Here is a 20,015-nt window from a genome sequence, read left to right as displayed (position 1 = left end):
GAAACTAATTTTGATGAAGGATAAAATGTTTTGTTATTCTCAGCCTTTAGTCTGGTCCCACAGTGAACTTGGTGCACTGTGATTTTTCAACAAAGCCTAACAACAAAAGCTGCAATCTGAACAGATCTACTGAATCTTATCTGATCTGAGGTACAGTGATCCTGATTGTGGTCTAGGCACTGCAGAGTGCAAGCTACTGCATCATTCATTTGGATGAAAAGCAATCCTCTACACCCACGATCAGGATAAAGGGTCAGAATGAAAGTCAATTAGCCTGACCCAAAAAAAGAGACTGACATGACTGACGGGATTAACTCTCCATAGGACAAATCGCATCTAGACACCAAATTCACCTCTGTCTAGTTTTTTATTTCAGCTGACTCAGTCTGTAGCAGTTATATGACCCAGCATTTCCAAAATTATACTAAGGGCTCAGAGATGTTAAGTGAAATAGGTTAGGGCAGTTAAAGCAGGTGTAAAATTGAAATAAAAATAGCACAGGATGCTTTTAGGAGGGAATATCATTTTGTAACTGGTGTAGCGTTTGCGCTATTTAGATTCTTAATGAGGCTTAAATCTTTTCAGTATCCAACACTTGGCAGATCTTAGACATATCCTTTGGAAGTACAGCTCAGAACGCCTGGTTCTCTGCAGAGGGAGAGTGACGGTGACCACAGAGCGACCTGCCACTCAGTTATGTAAGCGAGGAGATCACTTGACATCTCAGAGGGGGGAGGAGAGATTTGGAGAGGAAAGACAGCCAGTGGGGATTCCACGGATTGTGACTTTAAATTATAAATCAGGTAACCCCTCTTTCTTTAGCCTTGCCATTTCTCACTCTCCCTCCTTCCCCTTCCTCTCTTTTCACTCTTCAAACCCTCTGTGCATTGGGGCTGCAGTGTACTCTAGACAAAATTGGACTTGGCATATTCTCAAAGGCAACGCTGGGTGCAAATGACATTACACTCTGTGTGCAACCGGAGGTGTGCGTGTGTGTGCGTGTGTGTGCATGTGTGTGCGCGTGTGTCTTGTTAATCCCTTGGCAGATCCAGTGGAACTCCATCAAAACAAGTTGAACAGGAGGTGGTGTCTTTGTGCCCAGTGTGTCTTTTTAAATGTCAGAACAACATTGGTACAAACACAACTCCCTGTTTCCCACAAACCATTTTATGTTCACGGCTTCTTTTTAAACCTTCTGACTTTGACTTTGACTTTGAAGTCGATCAGTACGGCCAGTTCTTGAGCTTAAAGCGTGTCGTCTGACCTCAGCAAGGAAGGGATTTGGTGCTGTTCTGTTTTCAAACATAAATAACTGTATACCGTGTATACATTATTTTAAAATACATCCTATCTTTGACTTTAAAGTTGTAATGGACATTCTGAACTTGAACAGCTTTAAACTGATACAAAATATTTCTCCATTTAATCAGTAAAAAGTAAATGTTTTTACCGGGTTGGTTGTGTCATGCTCTTCTTCGCTAAAATTAATTTCACAAATCGACAGATGGCGTTTCCACATTTGTCATGGAACGTGTGATGCAGATTTGTGCGGGTGACGCACTCACCTATCTGCAGCAGCACAGGTGTCACCAGCGCCGTCTCCATGGCGTAGCAGAACTCACGGCCAAACATCACAGCCCCGTGCATCACCCATCGCTTCAGAGTAATGCCTTCCATCGATCCTTCGCTCGCCGACTCCTCCCCGCCACGACCACCGCCTCCTCCCGATCCATCCGCCTTGCCGCCCCCACCTCCTCCTCCTCCTCCTCCTCCTCCTCCTCCTTTCTCCTCATCCGTTCCTGATGCCGTGGAGTTTTTGTTGTGAATTCCATCCACTAGAGATCCGACCTGCATAGCGTCAGCCTCTGTGTTCTGGGGAGGCATGGTGGAGGGCATGCACGCAACAAGAAAACAAGCGCACCACAAGAAAACAGGCGCACCCTTTCTTACACAAATCTGACAATAATTACTGCAAGTTACTTGAACTGACTTTAAAACTAGTGGTGACGTCCAAAAGGTCACTAAATTACAATCTTCAGGAACTATCAGTGTTTGTAACTTTCTTATATAACTTGCTTAAGAGGTGGTGGAGTGCAGGAACTGTAACAGAGCTTTTCCAAAAACACAAATTTAAAACTGAAACAGATTTCTGTTCAAATTAAAAAGGCAGTGGACAGTGAACAAATACAAAATGTATATATATATATTATCTGATCCTCAAGCCTGAATCTCTATTTTCCAGATCAGCATACATAAGGAAACCAAAAGAGTTTATCAGCGACCATTTGTTCACTAAACAAATTGTCCAAAAAAACTTCAAATTCAAAACTATTCTTTTTTTTTTTTTCTTTTTTTAAATCCTCTTCTTGTCGTGTAGTTTTCCTCACAGTGGAAAGGACAAACTCAAATTTTCTTTAGAAATTCTCCAAAATGAAGGAAGCAGTTGACTTTTCACAGGTAGAGCGTGCGGTACATTCCAAGATAGTGTGCATTTGCTTATTGGAGTGTGCGTGTGTGTCATGTGTGTGTGTGTGTGCATGTGTGTGTGGGGGTGTGTGTATGTGTGTGTGTGTGTGCGTTTATGGCTTTTTTGTCTTTTTTGTCATTGAGGTTTCTCCCTCTTTCCTTACTGTCTATTAGAGGCAGTAAAAATCCATATAGAAGACCATTCAGTGAGTTCCAGAGTCATTTTGTGTATGGAGGGCTGGACAACAGAGCGGGCAGGGGTGCGGGGAGCGCGGGGAGGAGAGCAGGCAGCGGCGGTGGGCGGAGCTCCTCTGAAAATCCCCATCGATTGGCTGATTAATCTGCCAACGCCGACGTCCCGGGAGGAGAGGAGAGTTGGAAGGAGAAAAAAGAAGAATAGTTGTGAGTCACAGGAATTTAACTTTAAAAACACATGCTGATCCATTTTAGCAGTACTTCAGGTAAAGCGTATGTCAATATGGTGGTGTATTAACAGTTGTTTTAAATTGTGAACACCTCAATTACTGAACTGAAGCTTCAAAATAGTATCTCGCAACTGATACTCGCATTTGCAGTACTTCAACAAAAAAAAAAAATCAAAGCATGCAATGTGAAACATTCTCACATTCAGCGACAAACAGAGGGCTTGTGTGTGATGAGAGGAAATGAGAGACATGATGACTGAAAAGAGAGAAAAAAAGAGGAGTCCTGTGTGTAAGCACTGAAGGCCTTTGGCCACTTTCGGAAAGGAAAGAGAGTGAGAGAAAAACAGACTGCGTGGATGTTTGATACGATTTCCCACAGAGTTAAAATGTCAAAGTGTGTGATTTTGAGCGGAGCCACTCGCTGGATTATAAGCCGTGGAGTGGCCACATTTCGTCACACACGAATGCTTGGCACGTTAAAGACACACACTTTAGAACAGAATTGTTACCCCTCATCAAGCCTCTAAGGAAGAAAGTGAGGAGGAAAACAAAATGAGAGAGGAGGGGAGGAGGGAGAGAGGTGAGAAAGAAGGGAAGGATGTAAGGGTTGAACCTGTGGAAGGGGCTGAGAATGAGAACGATTCCTCTTTCATTTCTCCTCCACATGTTCTTATGTTTCTGTGTTAACATGCAAGATAAGCACATGAAGGGCCCCCTGCACCTGTCTGTACCTGACACACACACACACACACACACACACTGCAGAAGATTACATAACAGCAGCCTGTTTTCTTTGCAGAGACGCAACCAACTCCTCATCCTCTAAATTGTGAAAGTCAGAGAACAACCACAGATGGGTGTGTCACAACATACACTACAGCAACAACAACAACAACATGTTTGGATCTGTTTGTTTGGCAATCATGGGGACGTCCAAGCAGGGTGGAGATGCTGAAAGCATGGTCTTAGTTACAGTGATGCATTTTCATATCGTTCACATGTTCCCATTTTCATTTTAATGGTTAACAAACAATATTATGGAGGATAGTATGCCAAATCACAAAAATAATGAAATGTTTACTATAAATCGTATAAATCCCACGACTGGGCTTCCCTCAGGAAATACTCAGGAGGTGGTGCTATTAAACGAATGCAGTATTTAAAACCCAACAAACTGAACTTAAACTTGGTATGTATGAATATATTTGTTTTTGAACATCCTGAAAAAGACACCTTTTATCACACTGTTTTTAATTTGCTTTAATAACATTTTTAATGTATTCTTAATGCCATTTGATGGAAATTGCTCTGTAAAATAACAATTTCTGTCAAACATAAGCATGTTCATCCGTCTCTGGAGCTATTTAACAAAGAAGCTTTTCACCTTGACTCGTTAAATATTTGGATTCTGCTGTGTCGTGTGAAACCTTTCCATGTTCAAAGATGTAGTCTTTATGTTAGGTGAGGCAGGGCGGTGCTAAAGTAACTTTGCATGACAGTATGTACACCTACCTAAGGCTTTTGTTTCTTGCATTAAAGAGTCCCTCCACTTTGAAAACAAACAGACTTAAGAAACAGCACATGATGGCTGCACCTTGCCTCACCCAAATCTTTAAAATCTTGCAAATGTAATCAAATGTCCTGGTGCATGAACCTTACTGAGCTATAGTCAAGGAAGTTAGTTTCCCATCTCCACTTTCCCATCTAACAGTATTTAATATTTGTATTTAATATTCAATATGACATTCTTTATGGATCGACCTGTTGATTATTTTACTTTTTTTTTTATTGTCTGGTCAATTCTTTTCCCTTCAACTCAAAAACAATGTCTCACATGTTTCCAGAACTGCAGGTTACTGTAAGAGAGAACCAAAGAAACCAGGAAATATTTAAGAAGCTGAAATCAGATGAACTTGCCATTGGTTGGCGATTAATTTAGATCATTTTAATTCAACATTAAGTATTTTGAGCTTTAGAAGTCATTGACCCCTCTACATGGCTCATTTGTGTGACAATTAAAAGACAAAAGACAATAAATCAATAAAACAGAGATGGAAAAACTCTTTGTCTTATTGAAAACAGCTAAAAAAAAAAAAAGCTAAATACATTTGAAACCCTTTGTAACCATAAAGATTTATTGATTCTCCACTGAAATTAGTTTGAGGCTGTTAAGCATCGATTTTAGTAGTTTGTGTTCTGGTGGAACAGTTTGTGAGTCACGCAAATGGATCTGGGATAAGTGTTGTTGCTAATAATGTACAGCGATTATAAATATGTCGGTTTTTCAGGGGGGGAAAAACAGGTCAACATGAACAAACAATGTTTTTTCTTAAAAAAGAAAAGAAAGAGAGGGTGCTGCCACCCGTCTGCAGCCCTTATTCTCTCAGCCGAGTGTACTGTCTGTCCTACATAACACACACACACATAGTGTTGAATGCTATCTGATGTTTGCTCTGTGCATATGCAGCACCAGTCAGCTGTGCCATTGTTTCTGTGTGTTCGTGCAAGTGTGTGCATCTGTAACGCGAGCTCCGTTTGCTTGTACAGAGTTACACCTCGGCTGTTTCTGGGTGACAACATAAACAAGACGCACACACTCTCACACGAGAGAGGACAGACGGAGAGGACGGAGAGGACGGAGCTGAAGCGGAGAAGATAGTGGAGTGGACAAAAATAATGGAATTAGAATGCAGGAAGGTTAAGAGGAGTGTGAAACACTATGATGTTTTTTCTTTATTCTTTTTCGTTTTTTCTTTTTTTTCTGTATTATTTCTTTAAATACATAATAAGTAAAATTTCTGCATTACAATATCTAAGAATGACAAGACTAATGTTACTTATCAATCATGTCCAACACTCTTTAAAGCTCACATAGAGTGGTCCTGTTGCACATATATGTTAGTTATGGAGGTCTACTTACATACATTAACTTGTTTTTATGGTCAAAAACCTCCTAGTTGCTGTAAACGAACCGATAGAAATCCTCTTTTCTGACGCCGTTTCCCAGCAGCGAGATTTGAGACTCAACTCTCTCACCCAGAAGACAGAGTCTTGTGATTGGCCAGTATATTCAGCACACCCGCTCTCAGAAGCACAGCTCCCCCCTCTGGAAGGGTGGATGCACTGCTACTTATTATCAAAACATTGTTTTAACAACATCACGACTCCCCGCCGCAGTCCCTTCTATGACTTTGACCCGGAGTCAGACCCAGAGTCAGAAGACACTGTCGTTCGTGAAACACCTCCACAACGGACGTTATTCTTCTTCTGCGGTTCAATGTACGCAACCGGATGTTCCCGGACTAGTGCCTGGACCAGGAGGCTCTGCTGCTCCGGAGAACCGGTGTTTATGTAACCGGACCGGGTTTTTTCAGAGATCTCGCTGAGCCCGAGATTACAATAAAACACAGCATTCTCAAAAGTGGCTGAACTGTTTGTTTTGAACCTTCAGGGCTTCAAAAACAAGGTAATGACGCAGATACACACTAAAAAACAGAAACATCAGACTGAGGAAAGAAACAACAATTCCCATGATCCCACGCTGCTTACCTACCTATCATCAAACTATTTCTTTTGTTACTGCCTGACGGCGGAAATGATACACTTTGCTTTTAGAAATTCACAAAAAAAATGTCTTGCAAAAGACAAAATCTTGCAACATTGCAGACAAATGGAAAAACAGTTCCTGTATTCACTACAAGTTAATGAGTTTTTCCTCAGGCCATACACTCACAATGAGTTTCAAGAACAAGTTTTGGCATAACTTGACCAACAAACACAGAGAGGGAAAGACTAACAAACAGCACTGAAAACTTGGACCTCTTAGACAGAGAAACACAGAAGATGAGAGAAGATTGAGGAGATGCTTATAAAAGTTCAAGGTAAGAAATCACAAGTCGGTCGTCTCCTGAGCTTTGCAAAACACCACACACTCGCAAACACACTTCCTGCTAACGCACATCACCCAGGTCTATTTTAGTGAGCGTTTATTCTTGTGCCACAGACCAGATTATCAGTAACACCACCTCAGTCTCTCTCACTCCATGTTCTTTCACATGTTCACGCAGGTGGGGACACAGACGGTCTAGCTCCTGCTGCGAGTCTGATCGCGTACACAACATGCCATCAATGTGCAAATAAGCAGGCAGAGACACACAACTTGTCCTGGATGCGCTTATGCGACCCAGAGAGAGGCGACATGACTCATCTCTGCAGAGCAAAGTATAGATAATCAGGAGGGTGGTTTTAGTTCACCGCCATCTTGTCAGTTCTTCAAAGCCAAGACATCTCAGCTTGGCCTCAGGCGGTCGAGCCAAAAGATTGATGAGCCTGCGGCAACCACAAGGCATAAAGTAAAGTCTGCTGTCACATATCTGTCAATCAAAGGGAATGCCTCCTCCAAATGGAAACCAAAGATAAAGCAGATATATTCACTTCAGGAGCAGAAAATCAGATGTTACAACCTCCTGCTGGGAGCAATTAGTTTTTTTTCCCTTCTGGGCACTCTTCTATCAACAGTCAAGGCCACTTTTCAGACACTTTATATACATATACATACATACATACATTTGTGGAGATCAGCTGCATTTATAATGAGCAGTACAATGCAGTACAGCTCACCATGGTGCACTGTGGAACAGTAAACCTTGATCTGGCTTTGCATTTCCACCACTAGGGGTGTGTGTGCAATAATTGCATGACTCAGTGTAGCAAACCAATAAATTCACCAAAAAAAGAACTTGACACCGTGACCGCTGCTGCGTGCTGCGTGTGCTTGTTAAAAACAGAAACACAAACAGCCTCGAATCCTCTCTCTAATATATCATTTTGTGGTGTTTGGTTGGTGTTTGGTCCCATTCCCTTCCCGTTATTGCCTGGAAGTGACTATTCACTGCGGACCAATCAACTTACTTCAGTGCGTCTAGTTTCAACCTTTAGGTTACGCAAGACATGGGGTGAACGGCGGGTACCTACGGTAAATTTAGAGTGTCCAACTAACCTCTACGTGTTTTACGAACATGTGGGTAGAACCATACAAACTCCACCCAGGAAGACCCACACTGGGATGCGAACCGGCAAACTTCTACGTGCTCCACCGTGTGGCCATAACTGTTATTGTCAAACTTGGTGGAAATGCGGCATTTCTGAATTTTCTTTGCATGATATCCGTTATGGAAAATATATCCCATAACCAAAGACTCCATCACTTTTAGACAAATGTATACAGAGCGAGAGAGTGTGCAAGACTTTTTCTTTTTTTTTCAGCACTGCTAACGTGACACTCAACATAGCAATGACCCATATAGCAGAGGATATGAATTACAAGGCTGAAGACCTTAGGATCAAGTTCACATTCTGATGGGATCTATACCTTTGTGACCTATATGTTTATGTTGTGTCTGTGGATAAGAAAGACAGAAGTTAAAACCGTTTTCAGGATCTGATTGGGCGCTCTATTTGGTTTAGTTTAGGCAGATATGAACTTGACCACCTCTTTCCTTCAGGTAGAGCAGATACTAATTAACGCTAGGAGCAGAAATGAAGGAGAATCTAATGTGATCTGACTTAATTGAAGGCCACTGGAAGAGAGAGGAGGATCATTTCAGTTCAGTCTGATCCAAATGTAACATGATTTACACATGATTCGAGTATTTATGTTCAAAGTGTGTAACACTGTGACTAATTCTGTCTTTACAATGTCTGGTATTGTGTGTATATACAGTATACATTGTATGTGAGCTTATACAGCATTATGTTCAATGAATGCTGTACTTGTAATGCTTTTGCATGCGGTTGCTACTGCTGTAACCACTTCTTTTCTTCTTAATCATTAAAAAATGATGCGCTAAATGTCACCGACAGATGGACAGAGTTTTTTATGTCTTTCTGGGACGTGATCTGTCTTAGACGGAGATGCCGACTACAGTGTCTTACAGTCTTTTCTCACTTTTTAAACACAAACAATCACACACAGGCTTGCCTGATATTCCCACACAGTGGATAAAATTCCCATGGAAAACAAGTATTCCCAGCTGCTTGGAAGCATACGACAGACATAAGAATCAGAGAGAGAGGGAGGGGTGTGTGTGTGTGTGGGGGGGGGGGGGGGGGTTAAAGGGACTGGACATGTGCATTATGGTGCATTTCTGCTGCAGTGCAGAGAGTCCAGGGGAGCACATGTGTATCAACGTGCACCAGTGTCAATGACAAATCCCTTACGCATAACGCCAGGCTTTATCACTATCTGGGCCGGGTATGAATATGACATAATATACCTCCTATTCACATCTGTGCACTCTCTCAGATACATAATGTACATACTCTACTACATTATTGATCAACAACTCACTCTGATGTGTTTCATTACGCTGAAAATGCCCCAAACTGTATGTTTTTTTGTAGGACATAATATTTGGATTCCAACAGAAAGTCAACATTATAAATAAATAAAATAGTTCCAACCGGTCAAACAACACAGTAAGTATGTTGTCCACATAACACTGTTTCCCTTCACTCACTGGCCACTTTATTAGATACACAGGACACATATTTGTCTGCATACACTGGTTGTCATGGGTGGTTATTTGACTTACTGCTGCCTTTCATTTCAAACCAGTCTGGTCATGTGACATTAACAAGGCGTTTTCCTCCAGGGGACTGTCGCTCACTGGATATTTTCCAGTAAATTGTGTAGGAAAATCCTAGTAGCTGAACAGTTTCTGCAATAATATCTGGTAACAACAACCCTGTCACGTTTAGAGTCACTTACATCACCTTTGTGGATGCTCAGTTTGAATTTCACCTTAACCATGTCTTCACGCCTACATTCAGAGTTGTTTCCATATAATCTTTACTTTCATTTATAAATAAATAAAAATTCCTCAATTACAAATATTAAGACTTTGCCAGCCAGTACCATCATTTATTACAATAATAAGTATCAGGTACCATTAGCAGTTGACTAGTATACAGTTATTAAACTTTAATATTTATCCTTCTTCTACTTACAATAACAGAATCTTCCTTCATTAAATCCAATAACAAATAAGGGACACTCCCTTGTGCCTATACTTGAATGAACAACAGTTATAAATTGCAGGATTTTATATGTGATACATGTTTGTATTTTATATATGTGTTTTATAAGTCTTTTCGTAATTTCAAGAGAGTTTCTAGAATATTGCACAAAACAGAGCATTTTATGCAACAATATGGTTTCAAATCAATGATCAGTCAAAACATGTCAGTCTATCTATTTGAAAACAGGGTCAATCAATTAAACTAATTCAAAAAAGCACTTATCTGATCAAAACAATTTCCAGGAATTCTGCAGTTTCTCTGTGTTTTGAAGGAGTTTCAGTTCACGAAAGTATGTGCAGTCCCTGCGGCTAACAACAGTTAGCATTTGGAAAAGTAGAACTCTGTGCTGCACTGTGGAGCCAAGAATAGAACTTTTCACGGACTTCGTGAACTTCCGGTTTTCGGATACCTTTGCCCTCGCCAGCTCACTCATGTGTTTTACGGTCAAAGCGCAGCGCCGTGAGACAACAAATTCAGGAATTTAGCACATTGTGATGTCCCAGTGAGCGCGGAAGTCAACATCGTGTGTTTTATCTCCTGTACTTAGACTGAGGAGAACCACAAAAACGTGAGTGAGTCATCTTTTTTCGCCACTTTGCCGACTGATAGGACCTCCAGATTCCCAAATATAAGGATATAATGATTAAAAAGTTGTCATAATATGATCATAATCATAATATGTCTCCTTCAAGACCAGGTTGTTGTCAGTTAATGGAGCAGTGGCTTTCCGTTGCCTCAAGATACCTGTGTGCCAACAATGCACCTGACCACACCTCATTTTAAGACCAACACACCCACAGATGCACTGATGGGTGCAGGTGCCAGAGCTTTATCAAAACCCTGCAAAGTGTACAATTCAAAAGACACTGTTATTGTTTTGTTATTTTAATAAGGGCAGCCGATCTCGCCCTGTCTAGACAGTCTATGTCAATGAAGCGTATATAGAATAATTTTTCTGTACAGCAATGACTCAGGCGAATGTTGTTGTTTTTTTTTTTTCATAAATGATGTTAACTGTGTTAACGTCTGCAGGTCCGACTGTCTACAGCCAGATACTGTGAGGTTTTGACAAGCTGCTGACAGCAGCCTTGGCCTACTTCTACACTGGAGTCACGTTGCTGGACGTGTGCATCTCTGTCCACACACACACACACACACACACAGAACTGAAACTTGCCACCTCAGAGCCCATATGTGCCCCCCTCTGACTACAGTACCCCCCTACCCAACATCACATTACTGCACTCCCCACTTGCATCCTGTCTTTCTGACCTCATGGGGCCCAACATCGGGGCTGTGTATGTTTTGTGTGTGTGTGTGTGTGTGTGTGTGTGTGTTTGAGTATGTGTGGGTAACCAACCCCGACACTGAGGCCTTAAACCAAAAGGGAGCTGCACGGCAAACCAGAAGATGCAGCAACCACAAAAAGGAAGAGCGTGTGAAGACAGTTGTGTTATGGATCTATATTATGCCTCTCACCATCTGTCTACTTGGATGGAATATTCCACCGCACAGCCAACACACACATGCACCAGTCTCCACATACAAACACACATGATAAAAGTCCGAAATACACAACAAAGAAATCTGCCCTACAACACTGTGCAAATGCATGTTATAATTGAATATAACTCGTCCTGTTGCTGCACAACCTGATTTTTTTTCCATTTCCTGTTGGACAGCTAATAAATAAAAAACAGCCATAACATTTTACAAACTCATTTAAGTCAGGTTTTCTTCCTTCTCTCATCTCTTCACATCATCATCGTCATTTCTCACAGAAACCAGGGTGAGAGTGAAGACTGGAGTAAATTTATTTTGGCTTGTTTCGTAATCACATGCGTCAAAATCTCTCATCAAACCAGAAACTTTGAAATAACATGTGCTGCTATCACTGTTGTTGTTGTGTCTGAAGTGCAATGTTCTATAATGACTGATCCGTGTGCAATGTAAAGAAGAACTGCACTAGCTACATTCATGCGCTTCATTCATTCATTCACAATTTTCCTAATATGATTTCCACGTCCACAAACAAACAGCGTGTACTGTGTTGTGAACCTGAAGCAGGGTGAGACACCTCGTGACCTCAGTGAAACAAAACATGACAGGATGAGCAACAAATGCCTGGAGCTGGAACTGACAGAAACGCCTCCAGTGACGCGAAGCTACAACCTCAGAGTCTGCAATCAAAACACACACTCACAGGCACATGGAGCAGAAAAACAAAACAATTACAAATTACAAATCAATGACTGGGACGCACAAGCACGCAGAGCTGATCCATCTATTCGGCGGAATGTTTTTATGTCCATGAGTGGGCACATTTTTTATATATATATATATTTGTTACTCGACAATAAAAAAAAAAAAAACCTGTAGCTCTGGCTGGGCCTGACCAAACATGAGCTCCATAAAAACAGAACAAGACAAACACAGAGACAGAACGTGAAAGGCAGACAAACATCGTGAGTGTGAGCAAATGAGACACTAACACTAATCTGTTTATATAAGATTTTTGTGTGATACGGCACATGTCGCACAATTGAGTGAGTAATGTCAAAGGTCGACCTGCTGCTGCTGCTGCTGCTGTGATGAGCTGGCTTTTATTTTGAAAAATGCCTCGCTAAGTTAAATCCTCTTTATTCTATAGCTGCTGGAAAACCAGCTCAAAACTGAACGTGTGTGTATGTGTGTATGTGTGCGCGTGTGTGTGTCCATTACTTTGAGTGCAGCGTTTCTAACAGTGTTAATGACGTTACTGGCTCACAGCCAGAAATTCTCTCTGCATGTACCTCACTGTTGGCATGAACACTGATCTTGCCAGGACCAGTAGTCCACGTGGAGACCAAAACCTGGCAGAAGAAGAACCGGTTTAGTTTAGTGCTTGGATCTTAATTGCGGTTAGGTTAAGGTTAGGGTTAAGCATTAACTGGTTATGGTTAATGTTAGGGGTAAGGCTTTATTTAGGCTGTAAAAAGAGTGTGTGCGGCTCATTTCAGCCCCTGTGACAATTAAATGTTCCCGTTTAAGATTTTAAAGAATAAAGAAATTAGTCAGTAAAAATGACCCAGCAACTACTTTGATGAACAGTGAATCGTCAAGTCATTCTTAGGCCTCATTTACGGTTTCTCAAATGTGAAAATTAGATGGTTTTGTTGTGAAATTAAAAAGGGCAGATTTGGAAAATAAAAGTCTACTGCAAAACACTGAGAGAGATTCAGGTGTGTCCGAGCATACTGTGCATGCTGTGTGTATTTGTGAGAACCAGTTTGACGACCAGACTGTATGTAAGGAGGATATTTTGATTAGGTCGTACCCTCTGACACTGTTTGTTGGTTCAGAAGTCAGATCAGGCTGATTATGCTTTGAGTCGATTAATGTCCTCACAAAAATAGAAATACAAATCAGATCCTCACAAGTAAAGAGCAACCTTTTAGGGACAAAACATACAGGTGACAGGGTTTGGGTATGAATTTGGTTTACTTTAAAGTTAAGGTGAAAACACAGGCGGGGGAAGGGCAAGCAGGGACCTCGAGTCCCTTAAAATGTATCAACTGGTGAAAGTGCCTCCATCAAATAGACAAATAGACATGGAAATTGTCAGTGTTTGAAGTGTTAAGGTAAAGGCTTTTGCGGACCAGGGTTGTTTTTACAATTCTTCGGTCTTATGAACTTCAAATTCTGTCCATTCTGATCTCTTAAAACATTAAGTGCAGTAATGGGTACAATTTATATCTATTTCTCAATGAGGTAAGTTTGGTTTATGCACCAAATGTTTGTTGAAGGTTTAATTTGTGTGTTGTTGTTGATGATGATGAAACATAAGATGGAATTGAAGAGAGAAACAGGTGTGACCTGCGTGTGTTGTCACACATAACACACACACACACACCTAAACAAAGTGATTGTCTGTCATTACTGGCATCAACTCATCCGCTCTCTGCAAGATTATTGTCAGGGCAGGGCATTTTCTCTTCAGTGTGAGTCAGTAACGATCGGAACAGCGATTGGTTCGAAAGCCAAAAAGATGCCGTAGACTAGAAGCGAAGTTGGATCTGATTTAAAACTGTGGCATGCAATGACTTTGAAACAAACTTTGGCAAAGTAAATGAGGTGCTGAGCTGTGTCTGATCAAAGTTTGGCCCAAAGTGCATTTGCTTCATCAGGACACAGCTCACTCATGGGGACATTAAAATTAACCACAAGCGCATTTTAGAGTTATTAGCTCAAGCTTGTCATGCTGTCCAAGTCCGAGCCGAAGAGAAAAATTAAACCTTCCCCAAACATTTGGTGCATAAATCAAACTGCACAGGGAAAGATTTCAGCAGCTGTGCAGAAACATCATTGAGAAATATCTATAAATTTACTGCACTAAATGTTTTAAGAGATCAAGAATGAACAAAACAGACTGGAAAATTCACCACTGAGCAAGATTATAGGCTTTAATATTGTTCTGAAGAAGTGTTTACATTGTGTTTTGTGGATCTGACTCATGCTGGCTTTGCACTTTGGACCAGCCAGAACATTCTTCACATTTTCTTTGAGCAGATTTTAGCACAGGATTTAACACCAGCAACTCCTTCTTAAAAACACCAGGTGAAAAATCAGCTGTTCTCTTCTAGCAGCTACAGGTAGAGGAAGGTAAAAGCCTGATTTAGCCGTAGTTGATTTCTATTTATAGAACTGTGACCACAGGTGACCTCTGAGAGTAAAAAATAGCAGCAAAACACAGGGAAACTGAAAGGATTATAACAACAACAACAACCTCTCTTGTTTTAGTATTCACACATTTTGAAATGACCTGCTTTGTGTCACAGGACAATCCTGAGTTTACCCAGCTGTTTTTAAACAGCACAGACTCCTTCATACGGAGGTTCAACAGTTATTAATTTCCCATGTGGTGCACGATAATAGCACCAATTAATCACCCATGGGTTTGTTGATCTTAAGGTGCGGTCAGGTGCATTTTGAGGTGTGCTGTGTCAAAAACAATCACACTAATCTTCTCAATCACTTTGCACAACCATTTAAAACCAGTAAAAGAGGATTTGGGCACGCCCTAAATGGACTTGCAATATTTGTGTTGGCTCAAACTCTCAGATTGTCAGGGAATTTTTTGGGGGAAATTTGGTATTTTCTGAACAATTTCAAGGGCTTCTCAGCCATTTCATTTGAATTCACACTTCATGATAACTCTGTCTGATGAAGAAGCTCATCTGACAGGACTGAAAGCTCCATAGCAGCTAATAAAGGTCACATAGAGTGGTCCTGTTGCACATTATGTTAGTTATGGAGGTCTACTTACATACATTGACTTGTTTTTATGGTCAAAAACCTCCTAGTTGCTGTAAACTAGCCGAAATCCTCTTTTCTGACGGTGTTTCCCAGCCGCGAGATTTGAGACTCAACTCTCTCACCCAGAAGACAGAGTCTTGTGATTGGCCAGTACCCGGAAGTGACAAATTCAGCACACCCGCTCTCAGAAGCGCAGCTCCCCCCTCTGGAACAGTGGATGCACTGCTACTCATTATCAAAACATTGTTTTAACAATGTTTAAAAATAGCTTCTTCATGACTCCCAGCCACAGTCCCTTTTATGACTTCAGTCTGAACCGCTTATCATTGAAAATATTGCAAAACTCTGTGCAAAAATGTAATTGCTTTAACTGTGGCTGTTGAGTTTAACCACCTGGCAAACAATTCATATTCAAGAGGAGTAAACATGAAAACTATAAAAAGACAGATGAGGACCGATCTCAAGCAAACAAAAGGGGAAAGTTTCCATTCTTAGAAAATGTATTGTGTGTGTGTCATTCCCTCTTGTTGTCGAGTGCATTTGTATGTGTCTGTTTGTGCCCTCTAACTGAAAGACAGGGCTAAATACAGTCCAGCCATCTGATATTGACTTTGATAACAGTCCTCCACCCCTAGAAAACAACCAGCCATGCATGCAGTGTTAGTGATAGTCTCCACACACAACGTTGAAACACAGACACTGGCCTGCAGATACATGTCAGCATAAATCTATTAGACTGCACTTTTCCACTATGTGAAGAAGAAACTCAACACAACCACCAGCCAAATGCGAAAAGCCGTGCCACACTTTTACACCAATCACATTTCAATAATTCAATAATTATAATAAAAGAAAAGTCTCTCAGTATTTGATTTCTTTCTGAGAGTAAGATAAGATTGACAACACTTGCAGGTCTTTACATTTAATATGAAGCAGCAACTGGCAAGTGTTTAGCATAGCTTAGCACACACAGGCTAGCATGTTTATTAGCTTAGCTTATGTGTAGTTTCATGTAGGTTAGACTAACAAACTCGTGTTTATGACATGTAAAGTTATGAACACAACATGCTTTGCATTCAGATGATTGAGAACCATTGAGAAAAAAAATGTTGCTTGGCAACAGAGATTATTTCTGGGTAACGTTAACATGATGCAAGGAATTGGGGGGACAACAGTCTGGAAAATGTTAGACTTTATCTTTATCAAACTTTATCTAAGTAAAATTAGATTAGCTTAGCATGATAGCATTGACTGAGAGAAAAATGCCCTGTGGTAGGCTTGACGGCTGCAAAAAATGTCACAATGACAGAAAACGTCCACAAATTGTGTCATAATACGATTCAGGTGGACTTATTTCACAAACACGGCTATCACAATCCCATTTCAAGGCACCGTTTGTGCAATTATTAGCATGAAAGCATGTTTGTCCGACTCCAGAAAGAGAAATGTATTCCTCAAATTGACAGAATTTACGTTTTTTTCTCGTTTTCACTTTACTTTGATGGACTGGGTTTACTTCAGTAGACAGTAAGAAAACATCAACAACAGAGGATTTATACTGAGCATCTAAACCTCTTGTCTTGCAGGAGGACAACTTGTTATTTTGAGGAACCTACAATGTTTTTTCTGCGCTAAGACTTTTCAGGCTTTGTGGTCTGATATGGAAACTGTTAACTACACAGATCTGGATTCACAGAGAGGAGTGTTGGCTTACATTGCAGTATACAACAGCAGTACGATCAATCTGGAACTTTAAATTGGCCTTGGGTGGGTGACTGAATATGTGTGTTTTCCCAGTATTTGGCCACTGTCCAACCTTTAAAACACCTTCTTTGATATCGCTGACAAAATTGTTTCATTTCAGTCAGTTCAAAACCTCCACACTCATCCCTTATGCATGTTTATGTATGGGGTGTTTGCCAAGTTGACACAATATATGTGCAAATGTATGTCTACGTGCATGACTGTGTGTGTGTGTGTGCGTGCATGTGACCGACTGCATGTGATTCTTGTGTGTGGGTAATAACGCACTGCTGACTCAGCAGCGGTGGATAGTCAGCTAACATTTCATCAAGAGGAAGTCAGTTTCTTTCACTTCAGCTGAGCCAGCCGCTCTCCCGTGAGCTGTGAGCAATGAATTGTATCACCGTCTGTAAAAGACACACGCTGTGATGCAAGACAGAACATTTTTGAGGAAGACGAGCTTGCGCTTGTGCATGAGTGTGACTGCTGATGCCGTCACGGCAAAGACCATGATCAGTTGACGCTGAAGCCACATACTGCACATCAATTTACTGTTGTTTTTCCAGTAAAGGTGGTGGTTTACAGCACTTTAGCGTGTGAACATCTGCTGTTCATTCGCATCTCTGTGGAATATTTGTTATGTTTTTTCTGCAGATTTACTAGACCACGCAGCATAATAACACACACATGAAAGACTTTAAAATGCAGGGATGAGCATGAGTAACACAAAACAAGTGCAACCCTGTTGGTGTGTGCATGTACGTGTGTGTGTGTGCATATTTTAGACTCACCAAAAGGCCTTAAAAGCGTCATAAATGTCACTGAGACGTTGTTTTTTTGGGTCCAGGCTGCAATTTCAGCCCCAAAGTTGTACCTAAACACACAGACACACAGGGTCCAGCAAATTAGGGCAGTGCACACAGACACTCATGCAGTAAATCTTTTCATACATGTACAATCAATACAGCACATGCGCTCTAATGCGCTTGTGATGCACTAAACACGAGAATACATCAGCAGACGCCAAGCTACCGGAGCACACTTAAAGCTACAGTGCGTAACCTTTGGTGTTTGTTGTTGTTATTGTTGTTGTAACAGAAATGATACAGCATTATCTGAAAACAGGTTCTGTCAATGTCAACACCGGCAGCATATGAGCAGGTTGGAGACAAGACGTCTTCAGCCGATCAAACTGCTCAGCGGCCGGGTTGCCTCGGTCTGTCTTGACATTAAACAAATCAATTACGGTGTATGGGGTGTGAATGTCACCGGGCGACGTGAGATCTAAACGCTGCTATTCTGAAAAATGTCTTATTCAGCATTGTGTGAACTCATCTGTCAATGGCGTGAATCTAATGGACAATAACATTAATAGGTTTTCAACATTTTAACATAATATCATGGTCTTGACAACAACAAATGTATGAGTGTTTTCTGACAGCAAACAGGTGGATAAACTGTTCCCAGAGTCAAAACACTGTCTTAATTGCCTGTTATTTATGTGTTTAATTGCTTTAATTGTCTAAAATGCCAAAGATAAGTATTATAAGAGACTTCTTGAAACTAGACTATTATGATAAGATGATTATAACTGACCTATTTATTTGTTTATGTTCAAGTCAAACTGAAAACAATGACATTCAAAGCCCCTAAATAAAGCACATTCTATTGCAAACATAGTTAAAAAGTTAAAACAGACAGTGACACTGCCCATGTATTCTTCGTTTCTCACAATTATTGTCAAACCCTGCTGACAAGAAAAACAACCCTGCACCTGTTTTTGTTTGTTTCACATGTATTGTTTAAATTGTCTCCACATTCACAGGTGAGTTATTTACTGCATAAAAACACACACATTTTAATAAAAAAAGCATCAAGCAAATGAGCATAAATGATTATTCTATAGCACTGACGTCCTCAACTGCGACCCCGTTCTGTTTATATCTAAGCTTTTGACAGCTTGTCACAGGTTACGACACCTTTCAGAACAGCTAATTATAAACACTGTATGATCAGAGCAGCCTAATTATAACCGTGCCTTGTCCCGGGCTGCCTGCAGCAGCAGCCTCTGTCTTCTTTTTGTTTTTGTTTTTGTCACGGGCCTACTCAAACTAGTGTAAACGCTTCCTCCTCCTCCTCCTCCTCCTCCTCCCCCTCATCTCTCTGCAGAAGCAGCAACCTGAGATGCTGCTGCTGCTGCTGCTGCTGCCGCTGCTGCTCTGTTATAATTCCGCAACAACAGCGGCCACAAAATGTTCCGTATCCCCGCCCAGTGCGGACCGGTGTATCAGCCGCACACGGAGCTCACCTCACCGGGTCGTGACAGTCGCCGTCTCCGTGTGTTTTTTCCGCTGAGTCGCTGGGCTCCGCGGCAGCTTCAGCTGCATCGGTTCTCCGCTGCTTCTGCGACTGAAGCCAGGGCTTTAAATATGCCTTTAAAGGAATATGTGTCGGAAGAGGAGACGGAGCGCTGCCTTCCGCCGACGACACGGCTCATTTGCATAACGGGGCGGGGTCGTGGCGGTGGTATACAAAACAAGCGGAGAGGCTTCTTTTTTTTTCTTTTTTCTTTTTTTTTTTTAAAGGGGACGTTCACTCATGTACAATTTTGTGATCAGGGGCGTTTTAAGGGAGTTTGGGGGACACGGGTAAAATGGCCCTGGGGGCCCAACGTCAAATTAAAGGTACATTTTCACTGCAGGAACTACATCCACTGGCCACTTTAGTATGTATGTAGTGCTTATTATTGCAATTAGTGCTTATTATTGCAATTAGTGCTTATTATTGCAATTAGTGCTAATTATTGCAATTAGTGCTTATTATTGCAATTAGTTATTAATCAGTTGCTCTACGACTATCACGTCAGTCAGTATTTTCAGAGGTGGAAAGTAATGAACTACATTTACTTATGTAATTTGACTATGTTTTTTTGTGTACCATAACTGAGTAAAAGGATGATGGCCTGAATTATCATTCTTATTCTTATTCTTATTCTTATTCTTATTC

At 41.1% G+C, this 20,015-nt stretch overlaps 1 protein-coding gene and 1 long non-coding RNA gene across 2 annotated transcripts in view; both read right to left on the bottom strand.

Moving 5' to 3' along the window:
- Nucleotides 1-2,377, bottom strand: part of LOC310935414 (solute carrier family 45 member 4-like) — a 36,267-nt gene extending 33,890 nt beyond the window's left edge. The window contains exon 1 of the mRNA XM_083899308.1: nucleotides 1,566-2,377. Within this exon, the coding sequence (XP_083755434.1) occupies nucleotides 1,566-1,896 (331 nt within the window). The 5' untranslated portion in view covers nucleotides 1,897-2,377. The remainder of the gene's footprint in view (nucleotides 1-1,565) is intronic.
- A 290-nt stretch (nucleotides 2,378-2,667) lies between these two features.
- LOC310935993 lies at nucleotides 2,668-19,425 on the bottom strand. Its single transcript, XR_014592994.1, has 3 exons — nucleotides 19,318-19,425; nucleotides 17,801-17,883; nucleotides 2,668-2,807 (listed from the first exon to the last, which is right to left on the bottom strand). It is a non-coding gene; the product is annotated as an uncharacterized lncRNA (long non-coding RNA).
- Nucleotides 19,426-20,015: the final 590 nt, after the last annotated feature.

This window comes from Microchirus variegatus, assembly GCF_963457635.1.
Source record: "Microchirus variegatus genome assembly, chromosome: 13".
Lineage (NCBI taxonomy): Eukaryota > Metazoa > Chordata > Actinopteri > Pleuronectiformes > Soleidae > Microchirus > Microchirus variegatus.
The sequence above is the reverse complement of the archived record's forward strand: the minus strand, read 5'-3'. Positions and strand labels throughout refer to the sequence as shown.